Below are 13,817 nucleotides of genomic sequence, written 5' to 3' on the forward strand. Positions count from 1 at the left end.
ATGGAAGGTGTCAGGGGCAGTGTCAAGTCTCCCTCAAACGCATTAACTGTCCAGTGCAGTTAACATGGATGTTTTTTAACTTTCTTTTCCTTTTTTGTTTTTTTCCTAAGAAAAAAAAGTTTAAATTCAGGGAATGGAGTTGAACCATAGGGTTTTAAGGAAGACAGTCTCTTTCCTTCTCTTGACATGCTGGAAGAGAAATAAGCAGTGCTGCTGGTGACACACAGCTGCATCCAGGGATGAGTAACTTTTTTCTCTCATTTCCTTTGAAACAACCATATGTAGTTTTCAAGGCATAATTGGTTATTTAACACAAAACAGTGAGACTTCCCAAGAAATAATTTAGAAGACCGATCAGCAATGATCAGCCTACTTGGCACTAAGTCAGCTCTTTCCCTAGTGTGTCAGCACTACCAAGAAGACAAAGACTTCTTCTTTTATTTGTAAAATTCAGAACAGGAGATGTTTGTTAATCTCTGGTCATTCTTTATCATCACCCTTGGTTCTTATTTTGAATAATATAAGTTCTCAAAACAGCAGACTAATTGCAAGCAGCAGTTACCACATAAATGTTGCTCTGAAATGTTTTATGATGAGTTCTGTGACAACTGCAAACCAACAAAGTTCTTGTCAAAAAGTTACCAAATTGCTTTTAGCTACTTTGAGTTTTCAACTCAACACTTATCTGTTGTAAAGACAACACTAAAATAGGTGTTACAGATCTCCAGTAAATAATGACAGAGGTGGAAGAGAGGAGGACGCTTAATGATAACAAGAAAGTTTTGCTTTTCTTGAAATCTTGGCAAATATTAAGTGATATTCTAAAGATTTTTATAAATCTAGCATGTCTCACTTTGGCTCCAGGGTAATCACCCACATTCAGTTTTTGTTTAAAGAAAAACATTCTTCCTAGCCCTATCACCTCTTCCTACCACTCCACATCTGGTACTGGACAGTAGCTACAGAAACCACTTGTACTAATATTATACAGCTATAAACAAAACGGACCAGTTACCAAAACGGGGACAACAGGGTCATATCCAGGAACAGACACTGCTAAATTCAACAGGAAAAATTCTACACCAGTAACAACTCTGGAGTGACCATGTGACATGGAAATTTTGGGGTGAGCACTGTGCTGGGAGGAACAATGGCAAAAGTTGCCTGAAACAGTAATTTAAAAAAAAAAAAAGTTTTAAATGTTAATAAACAAACAACTTCTCTGCTCATACTGTGCATATGCTGGAAAAGCCTATTCATATCAACACTGAGTTCAGTAAGAAATCTTTTCCAGTTGGCATGATTTCACTGTAAACTTAAAAAGAACAGACTGGATGCTCACTAGACAGTGAGTTATATACCACCTTTTGTGAGGCTTTTAATTCAACATATATGATCTTCATGTTAATGATTAGTTACAATAGACCAATACTTCACCTAGACATACTCACTTTTTGCATTCATTTTGGTCTCCTTTTTATTACAATTCAAAACAAAATGCACCATCAATTTCAGTAACTGACTGAATTCATCTTCATTTAAGAGTTTAGAGTGTTAACAGTGAAATCAAATTTGCTGTGAAATCTGCAATTCCTTACTGGTGGCAAACCCTGGGGAAACCAAAGAACTGCATAATGACACTACATGATTCGTAGAACTTCTTAGCCACTTGCAAGTGCTGCACTAAGCTGAATTAAAAGGCAGCTGTGAGGGTCTGTTACAGACCAGTTTAGTAAAACAGACAGGAACTGTCTGGAAACATAAATGTTTTCATATTCATAAAAATTCACTCTTTCATTTAAGAAAACAGCCAAAACACTATCTATTGAATTTTATGATCACATCTGGTGAGTCAAAGAAATATTCAATTCAAAGGTTGCTCAGGATATTAAGAAAGGAAAAGCCATGTTCCAAGTAAGGGATACTGAGGTGGGGAAATCTTAGACACCAAACAAGACCCTAAACCAGGCAGGCATTGGCTAAGGACTCAATATGCATTTTGTTCTTTAGATAAGTTTTACATCATCAAAAACCATACATGGGTTCTGGTATCTTCAGATTATCAGACATTTGGAGTCCTGAATATAAGCACTTGCACAGTTTTATCTAAGCAGTAAGCCTGCCAAATATTCTCAGGTGCTCAGAGCTAAGCATTTCCAGACATGAACCTGTCAAATCACGTACTGAAGAACAGGTGATGCACAAAACAAGAATAACAAATGACAAAAGTCTAATCACAGAATGGTGGATATATTTTTTAGATTAGAACATGTTATCCTACAGCACTGGTATTAATAAAACTCCTGCAGAAAACCTCCCTGAAAACCCTGAGACACACATGTCAAAAATTTTCAGCATCTACCCTCCTGGTTCGCTACTGGTGAAGTTGGCAGCTCCGACACTGGACTCCAACTATGGTGCTTTTAAAAATTCAGGTGTTGCTTGAGAACTCCACTTATCATGAGCATTATGAGCACAGTACTGAAACCCTGCTGTGTTATTAGTGCAAGCACCATGCAGACACAGCAGTTTGACTGTATCTCCTGCCATCTGAAACAGCTCTTCCAACTGACAGGGATTGTACTAAAAGCACTTGCTCACTGTGTGCATTTTCATTAAGAATTTGTCTCACAGTTGCTTAGCATCTCTTTTAACAGTATTGAGTGGGAGAAGCATCGAGAACGGAAAGGAGACCTGAATGCAATATTTCCTCCCCCCAGTGCCTCAGGAGAGCCACTTAGTGTGTCCCAAAACAAAAAAAGAGTCAGTGTGCTTCACTGTACTTTCACAACTTCAATATTATCTCAAAAACTAAGAGCTCTAAAGATGAAGTAACAGAATCGAATATGGTTTACCTGTACTGAAAGACCCACAAAGCCATTTAGTACATACTTGGGCATCAAGTTAAACTTGATGGGATCCACAAACTTGTGGATGGGATTCACAAGTAACCATAAGTTCAAAGATCTTTTTCACACTATTCAGGGGCTTGCTTGGGATGAAGAGTTTACCAAAAACTGAGAAGAAAAAGGAAAAAAACCAAACCAGAAACCTTATATCACTACCCAATTTTCCAGAAGCTCTAAATCTGATCATAAAAACTCAAGTGTGATAGAAATAAGGATCAACTGGTGAATAGCACAAACTTGTCATGAATGCTATAACTACTATTTTACACAATATAATCAAGAATTCAAGCTTACCTTGAATTCTTTCACCTTTTCCATGGTAATCAGGCGCCTTGATGTGTGGCTGGAAAGCATCTGCTCACAGTTGCTAATAAGTTTCAGGCACGGGTGGCGGGGAATGATTTCTTCTGTATATCTGGAAGAAATTAACATTCATAATGCTGTAAGCTCATGAAGTGGAAGACTTGTATCTGAAACAAAATTCTTACAGACTCTTCACAAAAAGGTTTACACTAGAAAGTTGTTATGCACTTTAATCTGATTAAAGAAATTCAGATATCGGTGCTCCAGAGTTTTGACAACATATATTTCAATCATCTTGTGACATATAGCGTATAGAATAAATTAAAAGCTCACAGTAAAGAGACACAACCCTCCCCCTTTTTTCATGTGTATTTAAATTACATTAATGTATGCACACAGGTCTGCCTCTATAATGTCAAGTAGAAAATATCTCAGCCAACCAGAAATAATAACTTATCCAATGGGAGTTGTGATTTTAAAAACATATTCCAGCCAATGTATATGATGTTGCACGAATAAGAGACTTAACTCCGGCTCCCTAAAAAGAGACCATTATGCTTCAATTTCAAATCTTATTAAGCCAGATCTTAATAGACAGTGACATTCCTGGACTTCAACATTTGGTGTTACAAACCTATCTCATCATAATTACTTTTTCTAATGGCAAGAAAAAAAATCCATTATCATTTAGCATTAGATAGCAGCAACACTGGCTTACAATTAAATCCTATCTATAGAAGCAAGCAGTTAAAGTGTTTTAAATGCCTCATCTCATATGCATACTATTTTCTGTAGAAAGTGCTTTCTCTAGATTGCTTTCAATCTTTCTATTTCTATTGCTGAAAGAGGAATTTAAAGATTTAAGACCTTTTGTAATGGTTTTGAGTTTAGGCCTTCCTTCCTGGTCGCCAGGAAGGAAGGAAGGAAGTATTCCATCCTATTCCTTTACGTAATCCAAACATATAAATAGACAGAGAGAGAAGCCTCTTCCTCTCTTCCCTTCTGGTGAGGTTTGGAGACATCAGATTCCCCACAGTCGGTCTCGTTTCTGTGGGGGAGCTGGGGCCTGGCTGGGCCTACGGGGCCTGTTGTTCCTGCTGATCTGGAGTCCGATAGTGTGGTTGGCGGTGTTTGGGCGATTGTGCTATCCCAAGGAAAGTAGTAAGGTATTCTTTTGCTAATTCTTTAGTTTGCTAGATCCTGAGGGTTTTTTTTGATTGTGTATATCTGTTTTGGTTTTCTGTTGTTGTTGGTTTTTTTTTTCCCCTTCCCCTTCCTTTCCCTTTTGGGATTGTATATAGTATTTCAACTGTATTTGACTGTAATGTACGTAAATACATTTATTTTAATATAGTTCGGCTGGTCTGGATTTTTCATAGTTTTTTTTTCTTTGCTCTTTGCCAGAGGTTTTTGTGCTGGGTCTGCGGACTTGGCATGGAGTCAAGTAAAACTGAGACACCTTTGCATGGGACTAGAGCAGCAAGAAGTATTGACCTAGCTAATATAATAAACATGAGATCAGACTCCCTTCCCATATACTGAAACATACATCAGTCATTTAGTCTTAGTTTTTGTAATAAGCTGTCATGTAATAGTTACTTCCACATAACACAGAAAATGGGTTTTGGTATTGTCAGGGACTATGACTTTGTACAAAATGTCTGCTCTCATGATTCTCCAATGCTTGGGAGTCAACAGGAGTCAGACATTAAAATGCAGAACTAAACAACTGAAACACCTATCACTTCAACTTATAAGGTATGAAAGAGGAGCTTTGAATTTTTCTTGTGAAGAGGTGGATTTTATGAACGCACTTTACAAAGTAAAGGTATTGTTCTGGGAGAAAGAGAAGACAAATGTAACACAACTCAAAATAGGATCCCTCTAGGTGCTGATGGAAAACTTGGTATTTCTTAAGATAACAGTGAGCTGTTAAACAAGTAACTCAATACCAAACACAGATTTGTAAATAAGAAAAAAAGAACCCCAAACAGTACTGCCTCTTTGTTTGCCTCAAAACTTCCAGACTGCAAAACAACCTTTCAGTCACTTCTCATGTGGAATCAACTTGCTACTTCTGCTAGCTGACGTCAAAACATGCTTTTGACAAAGGAGAATAAAATTATTTCTCAACTGCTCTTTCTATTATACAAGACTTTCGATGCATCTAGTAGCACCAAACTCACTCTTTCTCCTACAAAGGTAGGCACTCCACCACATCATCTTAAATTTTTATATATACAATAATACATATAGAAAATATATGTAATAAAGTTTATACATAAAGTTTATAAATACATAACATTATAAAAGACTGACTGCAAAGGAATTAAAAGAATTCTGACTCAACAATGACTTCAATGTCAGACTGAAAGAGTAAACTTCGGAGTGAGATGCTATCTTGCAGAAGGAGAGATCATTATCAGTTTGTTAAAAAGCCTTGTCTGTTAGCATTAATGCATGTATTTCTACATTCTTTCAGGTAAAACTCAGAACCTTATCAAGTAAGGAATACAGAAGCAGTGGTTTTAACAGACACCCAATTCAATCCAGTTTTGGCTTTAATTTAAGGTAAAACAGAAGGATCTCAAGAAATGAAATTGAAGGCAGGTGTTGCCAAGGGATATTTGACAATGCAATATGTTAGTAGAAACTATCTTCCCTTCCCCCTACATACTTGTTTTAATGTCTGTTCCCTTGTTCAGCATTACAACTGAAAATAAACTGACTGTACTAATATTCCGTGCTAATATAGTGACTTCAGTATTTCAATTCACAGTAGGATGTACAGATTCACTTTTTATGAGGCATCTTAACTAGACCTCCCCAAAACAGCAACCAAAGTAGATCCTGAATGTGCAGTTCCCAAGTTATCTGAAGTGAGGAAACATGTTTTTTATCAAAGTTCAATGAGCAGACAGAAAAACTCTAGTATCTTGATGAACAGAATAAATTCAGTAAATCCAAACCGTTTTTATTGACATTAAAATCTTAGAATTCACAATCACACACAGTCTGTTGGGGCTAAGCATGTATAGACAGACATTTTGAACAACAAGCTATAATACTGTTAATGGCATTCATTGCTTTGTTTTTTTAATTATCTCACAATAAAAAAAAAGCCTAAAGATACCAATTCTATCATTTATTAAAAAAATGCAAACTGCTAAGTGCACTCTTCCGTTACAGCAGCATGTAAAAAGAAATGGCTCCATTTGATTTCCAAATTTTCAAAGCGTGTGTTATATAGGATATACAGGACTGGCACAAGCCATTTCCATGATGAAACCAGGGACAACCACCACTTTATTCATCAGTAATATTTTGACTGTACATAGAAACATCTGACATTGTAAAAACTACCTTCAGAGCACATCTGTATCTGGAAGATACTTTGAAAAACCTACAGAACTCTTCACTTTACAGCGAAACAGTTTAAAAAAAAAACAAGCCAAAACAAAAATACCATCAAACCTTATCTAAGAGATGCTTAAGTAAGGTATGCAAACAGCTGTCTTTCCTTTTAAACTCAGTTCTGAACCCAGGCTGTACTACTGAGCAGACAGGATCCTGCAGTCTCTGCTGGCCCCTCTCGTCCTTAACAGGGCTGCTCCCTTATGATTCTTGCCTCTCACTACCATCTCTTGGTCATTTGTGACTTTTATTTCTCCGAAGAAAGCTAAATTAGTAGTGCCAAACTTCAAAGAACCAAGAATGCTTTTCATAGGACCTTGTCACACATCTTTATCAATTACTCTAGAGAAGCACATTCTAATACGTACCTTGAAAGTTTAATTTCCTAAGCTTAAACCTCAACTCACTGGATGTACATTTGCAATGACACACTAAGGCTTTTTCTGTTTGGTAATAGTCAGGAATTATCGCCATTCAAAAACCTTATTTCAAAATCTGGTTTTCCTCACACAAACTTTTAAAATACGAAGTCTGGGCACTACTCTTGAGAGCTGGTGCTATGGAAGCTCCAGCTGTACTGTGCCCCAAAAGAAACACAGTGAGAGTGCAGCAGCCATTCTGACTTACAACATAACAGAAATCAACAATACATACTCAGGCCTGTATATTGGCAGCCAGTAAACTAATCTTCCTCCCATCACCAGATATTCTGCCGCAAACTTCAACAGGTCAAAAAAGATGTCACTTAGATGATAATTGGATGAAACGAAGATGTGATTTTCTGTGCTAAACAAAAAATGTACAAGTGTAAACAAACATAAAAGCACGGGTAAAACCTACATTTCTTAAAATAATAACTAAAAAAAACCCCCAAACCAAAAACAGACCACAAAAGCACTATCTGACACTTGCAAAACTAATTGTGACAATCCAGAAATACAACTTCTAATATGAGGAATATGACTTTGCAAGTTCCCATAACTGGCTTTTCAGACTATCATCTTTAGTATTTGAAGTCAAAGAATCACAGCTATACTGGGAATAGTTGTTTCTTAACAGCTTTCTTAACAATTTAGAGCAAAACGCAGAAGAAAATGAAGGCCAGGCAGTGGAGAAGCCATGACCTATTTCTGAAAAGAGCAGTGGAAATCCAAAAGAGCAGAGGTTGGGGTAAAGTATGGGTATTCTATTTTAGACTGATTTTGCAGCCTACAGAGACTGAAGAGAACTTTCTGAGAATAGGAAATAAAAGGTAATGATGGCTCACAGAGGTGACAGATAGGATTCGAAATCTGAACACACACAAATGATAAGCAGGGAGAACAAAACCAAAATGATTTCAGGAAATGACATACTGGTTTTGCAAACAGAGTAAAAAGGGTTTTTCTTCTTTAATTTATATTGCCATCATTTTTTTAACTGTTGATAGTCGACCAAGAAATAGCAAAGATTCTAAAACTATGACTAGATTTCCATTAAGACATTTATATTCTACAACAGATGAGACAGCTCACCTACCTTCTTTCAACTGACTTAACTGCTTCCTTTTGTGAACCTGTTCTGCGAGTAGCTTCTCTGATACCATATGGTGCTAGACAAAGCAAATGCATAATGCAGAGATGAGAACCTCATTCCTTGTCCAAATAACACACAATTATACCATACATACACGACAGTGCATAAACTGTGGCTTATACAAAGTTAAAAAAAGAAAAGCTAAGCAAGGGAAATTTCTTCAAGATCTATTAAAAGTTTATTACTCCAAAAGGTTACTTTAGAACTGATTCAAAGAAAGTCCTTCAGCTTTCTAAGAGCTTCTAATAGCCTAGAAGTTTGCTACACTACAAAGAACAATGCTTTTCTGCTTTGTTGATTAAAAGATATTCCTCAGACTTGAAACATGTGACAAATAATACCATCCTCTTTTGTTTGCCAGACATGAATATGTCCCCTATAGCACTTAGTTAACCTTTTTCAAAATGAAATTAAATACATTGGAATTTCTTGCCAGTACATGACACAAATGGTAATTCTCTCACATAAGAACCAGAGATGGCTTTTTCTCACACATTTTTGCACATTTCTGATAACATAACATACTTATTTCATGTTCAAAACCTCTGGTTTTGTGAGACTTGTTTCAGCATCATGGAAGCACCAATATAACCACCGCAGAAGTCTTACAAATTGTGTCACACTCAGTTCTGAGTCCATATTAATATTCTACACTGTTTTATTGCCAAATGGACCAAATAAAAACTAGCAAGCAAACTACGAAGAAAAGTCACACTCCCTATTCCTAATTAATATGAATGTCTCATCATAAGAGTCAGCACTAGAGATCAGAAATTGCTGTATCAAGGTCTTTCATTTATTCCCTTAGTTTCTATTCCCTCTCATACATGACAAATGGTGTTTAGTACATAGGTTGCTAAAAGAGCAAAGGATCCTTCCAAAATGCTAATGCTTCTAGTGGTTAAGTGTGTTGGAAACACATTAAAACTTCTCTTTGGAAGCATTACAATAAGCATTTAACATAAATCTTCAGAAGTCCATCAAGGCTGCATGGCAGACTCCAATGTCCTGCAGATCAAGTTCTAACAGCAACATGTACCATTCTGATAAGAAGTCTGTGCATCAATAAAGTTACGCTTTTACTGAATGAGACTTCTTCAAAGGATGATTTCCAGCCATATTGATTTCTGCTGGTGAACATAATATTCTTTCCACGGAAGAAAGAGTTACTGCCAGTTTTGTTACACATTTATAACTACCCTTAAAATAAATGCAGAGATGTCAAATGCGGATCCAATTTCCACAGTGCTGCTCTCAATAACCATCTTTGATAAACTGCAGATCTGAGCACTCATCCAGACATTAGATCAACACACATAGGCACAGACACAGGCAATAATCTTTCAGTCACTGCTATCAGGCAACAAAAAGCAGTAACAAACTTACGGTCTGTAATGATTGCATCGAACAGCATCCCTTTTCGCCATATTGGCCTGGAAGAATCAGCAACCAGTGCATCGAGGTAGTATTTCTCTAAACCATACTGTCGGAGATTTGCTCTGATATTTTCATCTGGCCCTCTCCATTTCTGGTTCTTTCTGCTTGCCTTGCCTGGGAAGGGAGAGGGCCCAGAGAGGGGGAAAAAAAGCACACTCAACAAGAAACTATTATATAAGAAAAGCTTTTCATATACTCTACCATTTAATTTAAAGGAAAATAATTAAATGTCACTACAAAACCTGTCAAAAGTACTTGCAGTAAACTTCAGAAGTAGTAAGAAATAATGAAAATACACTAGAAAAGTTCTGCTGCACCATCTGCACAGGGTGTCCCAGAACACGTTTGTAAAAATGTTGTTTTGTTAGACATTCTCTCTGACCATCAGTCAGAATCCTGTCCACTAGGTCAGATACAATTTGCACTGCAGATTTTCAGAGAAGTAAGAATAAGATTAGACTTCCTGGGTTAGGTTACAAGAAGTTTCCTACATCACAGGTTAAGACAGCACACAGTTGTGGTAATTATTATTTGGAATTTTGTTTGGGTTTTATTATTCCTTTTTTAAAATATTTCCTGCTTAAAAATAAGATAATATTTTATCTAGGATACATGTAAATTGGTGAATAAAAATAAGCATGACCAAATAAATCCTAATAAGATTAATACTGCTTTAAAATCCACTAAGTATCATCCACTACCATCCTAAATTCCAGAGAGCAAGATTTCAGTGGTTTAGAAATAGGTAACATACCTAATCCGTGGATTGTGTTGTAATCTATATCAGTACCACACACATATGCTCCAAAGTGTGCTGAGGAGATTAGAAGGCCACCTACACAGGAGAGAAAAGAGGAAAAATATAAACTCCTGTCATAAATGTTACTTGTGTTGGAATTTTTTCCTCAGGAACTTCAGGAGTTTACAGCAGTAGCACACTAGACCCAAAGCTAGACCCAAGCATAAAAAAAAAGAAACTAAAAAAAGAAACAAAACTACCAACCTGTTAGAATCACTATGCAACTATAATCAGAAATAATTACACCAAGTCCCTTGTCTGCTATACCTGATTCTCCTTATCTTACTATGCCTTATGTCACTCCTTATCTTTTGAGACTGCTCTTAGGAGTTTGTTTATGGTTTTCTGTATTTCAAGGCAGTAAGATTCTTTAATCATTACATGAATCAAAACTTTTGATACTACTTTGCAAGGAACAGAATTTCATATTGTTGGCACACAATTTGAAAAGTCATCACCAAACAAATAGCAGTTCTCCTGAGTCTGTTCTCAAAGTATCTCCTTAACTGTGTCTAAAATCAAACTTGTTGTAAAATGTGGCCATTCCCTGCATAAGAAACAATGGTCAAGAGCCTTGCAAATGTAAATATGTCCAATAAACAGGGAACATCAAAACAGTTCCTGTAATTGTTATGCTGTGTGAAAACTATATACAAATGCATTTTTCTGTGAGTATGCTGCCTATTTTGTCAGCAGTTTTACCAGTGTACTTATTCTGCAATAAAATCATTTTTTTAATTAATACTATTGCAATCTGCTTTACTAATTTACAAAAAAAAAAAAACTAACAGAAAAGCATGTGTGATTTCCCCTTTAAACTTGATAGCAGTTGAACAGACCACAAAAATGAACAAATGACATTACCTCTTTAACAGCTTCCAAATGAAACAATGGACAGACTGTAGAAGATTACCAAATACCTGTGTGGTCAAGTTATTATGTAGCTAGCAGAATGGTTTAAAACAGAACAGTGTCTGAGAACAAGGCTGTGAACCCCACATTACTGGTGTCAACAGTCCTGCTAAAATAAAGGGGAAGATTGCTGCAGGATGAAGAGTTGACAAGCACAGGGAACAATGTGCAAGCTGGCTGTGCTGATGACACCAGTTTTCCCATTCTCAGGGAGCATGGAGAGAAGCACTTCAGGTGGCTGAACTACCCTGAGCCATCCACTCAGCACAAACACCTCCCTAACATGCCCTGTGTGCATGGGCTAAAGGATCCCATCTCAGAGTACTCCTACACCATATGGTAACCAACTCTACAAAAACCAAATGTGAGGGAGAAAGAAAAGTTTTCAAATTCCTCTGATTTTTTCTGGATCAAGGAAGTGGATCAGGGAAAAGCAAGGCTACTCACCCCAGAGGAGTCACCCATTGCCCTTCTTGGTTGCAATCCCTGAGAAGAGATGGGCAGTACCTCCAGAGGGTCATGACAAATTTAGCTAGCCCTGACCCCAAGTAAGGCATACCACCCAGTCCTATAAAAAAAGTAAGAAGAAAGTACTTTGCCCATCTAAGAATGCTTTTAATCATAAGCAAAAAAAAGTTAGGAAAACATGAACTTCAAGTTTTCAATAAATCTCAGCTGGTACTAGTTCAATTGTGTTCACACAGAAGGTGCATGAATACTTAAATACAGTAATAGGGCCAGCTCTTTGATCTACTATATGAAACATGCTAAGAGGGTTAATCAGGGAATCACTGTGTCCCCTGATGACTATTAGCAGAATGCCAGTGGCACAGAACTTCATGCCTTTCTATCGTATGCTTATTCCCCCATCTCTCCAGCACACACGAGGACTGGTCATAGCACTGTCCCCCAGAATGTCAAAGAAAAAAATTCTTGTCATTTGCGACTACACAGTATCACAAACTGGCAAAGAGAAAGTAAGGACAAATAACTTCGAATGGTATAATCAACAAGACTACTGAGATAACCTGAACAGACTGTCTAGGAGGAAGCACAAAATATTAAATTAGAAGACTTGATTTATTCTTCCAGAAAGCTCCAAGCTTCTTTCTGCCCAACACTGAGGAAAGAATATCTAAACATTTATGGAACTTAAAAACAATCCCGGATGTTCCAATTCTGCTCTACAATAAGAAGGGGAATCAAGTCTCCTAAAAGCCAGCCTGGTCAAAGAGCACTTCATATTCCAATGACAAATGCCAATTTGCCACTGTTACACTAATGTGGAAGACTTGTGATTTGGCTTATGCAAAAACCAGTTTCTTTCCAACAAGCAAGCACTATTTTGCAAGGCCATTCTGATTTGGCACTATTTACATTTTCAGTGTAAAAAAACCAGGAAGAAACCAAGCCAGGTAATAAAGCTGCATCAATAAAGAAATCTGAACCACAGTTTCAAAATGCTCATCAAATCCTGTATGTGTGTTCTTTCTAAACCGATCAGCAGACTCACGCAGCTTTAATCTCTAGCCTTTATATTACAGATATCCAGGGCAAAAAATCCCCAAAAAACGTAATTGAAACCACTAGGTAATTTGTTGAGAATTTTATATACTTGTATTTGCTACCTATCAAACTGAAAAATGATTTAACGTTTATATAGAATTTCTATAGCTTTGCCATTTCTATGTGATATTTCTTCCTCTGTCTTTACCTTCCTTTTCACTCCCATGAGAATGAATGCTCTCAGAGATTTTCTTTTTTTTTAGCAGATTTTTGTAAGAAGATGCAAAGCCATAGATACCAAAATCAAACAAACTGCTCACAGATAAGTAGAGGAATTTCCTGAACCTTTCAAAGAAGGACAAGCACAAGGATGAGGAGAAAATTTTGTAAGACATTATTATGCATGAAAAAAACCCAGATCATATATGAACAAAAATTTAAGACAAAAACATAAGAGTTCACTGAAGCCTTGTGTTTCTGTAAATATTATATCCCTGGTTTATTTCCCGTGGTACAGAGAAGATACAGGCTATTAAGAATTTATCCTACTGGTGACCCTGTAGTGTTGTCTTCTCTCTCCCTAACTTCTCTGCAGTCATTTCTGCAGAAAACTATCCTCATCCTTCCATTAATGTAAGCATTTTTAATTGTACGCATTTCACACGTGGTCATCTTAATCAAAGTCTAGCAAGTTGGCCAGGAGGGCCAAAGGTATCCCAGGGGGGTATCAGGCAAAGCATCGCCAGCTGGTTGAGGGAGGGGATTGTCCCGCTCTGCTCTGCACTGGTGCGGCCTCACCTGGAATATTGTGTGCAGTTTTGGATGTCACAATATAAGAAAGATATTAAGCCATTAGAGAGCACTCAAAGGAGAGCAACAAAGATGTTGAAGGGCCTTGAGAGGAAGCCGTATGAGGAGCGGCTGAGGGCATTTGGTCTGTTCAGCCTGGAGAACAGGAGACT

The 13,817-nt window shown here is 37.1% G+C and overlaps 1 protein-coding gene across 6 annotated transcripts in view; it reads right to left on the reverse strand.

The window, feature by feature from the left end:
• Positions 1-13,817, reverse strand: part of TRMT11 (tRNA methyltransferase 11 homolog) — a 99,039-nt gene that overhangs the window by 75,487 nt on the left and 9,735 nt on the right. For 5 of the 6 annotated variants that reach the window (XM_025895668.1, XM_025895670.1, XM_025895673.1 and 2 more), the window contains 5 exons: positions 10,393-10,473; positions 9,588-9,752; positions 8,145-8,217; positions 7,281-7,412; positions 3,204-3,324 (listed from right to left, as the gene is read on the reverse strand). In XM_025895668.1, coding sequence (XP_025751453.1) covers positions 3,204-3,324; positions 7,281-7,412; positions 8,145-8,217; positions 9,588-9,752; positions 10,393-10,473 — 572 coding nt within the window. Of the gene's footprint in view, positions 1-1,239; positions 3,018-3,203; positions 3,325-7,280; positions 7,413-8,144; positions 8,218-9,587; positions 9,753-10,392; positions 10,474-13,817 lie in introns of those variants that run through there. The other variant, XM_025895669.2, reaches the window with a different exon arrangement.

This window comes from Manacus vitellinus, unplaced genomic scaffold (genome assembly GCF_001715985.3).
Source record: "Manacus vitellinus isolate BGI_N305 unplaced genomic scaffold, ASM171598v3 scaffold_4_pilon, whole genome shotgun sequence".
Lineage (NCBI taxonomy): Eukaryota > Metazoa > Chordata > Aves > Passeriformes > Pipridae > Manacus > Manacus vitellinus.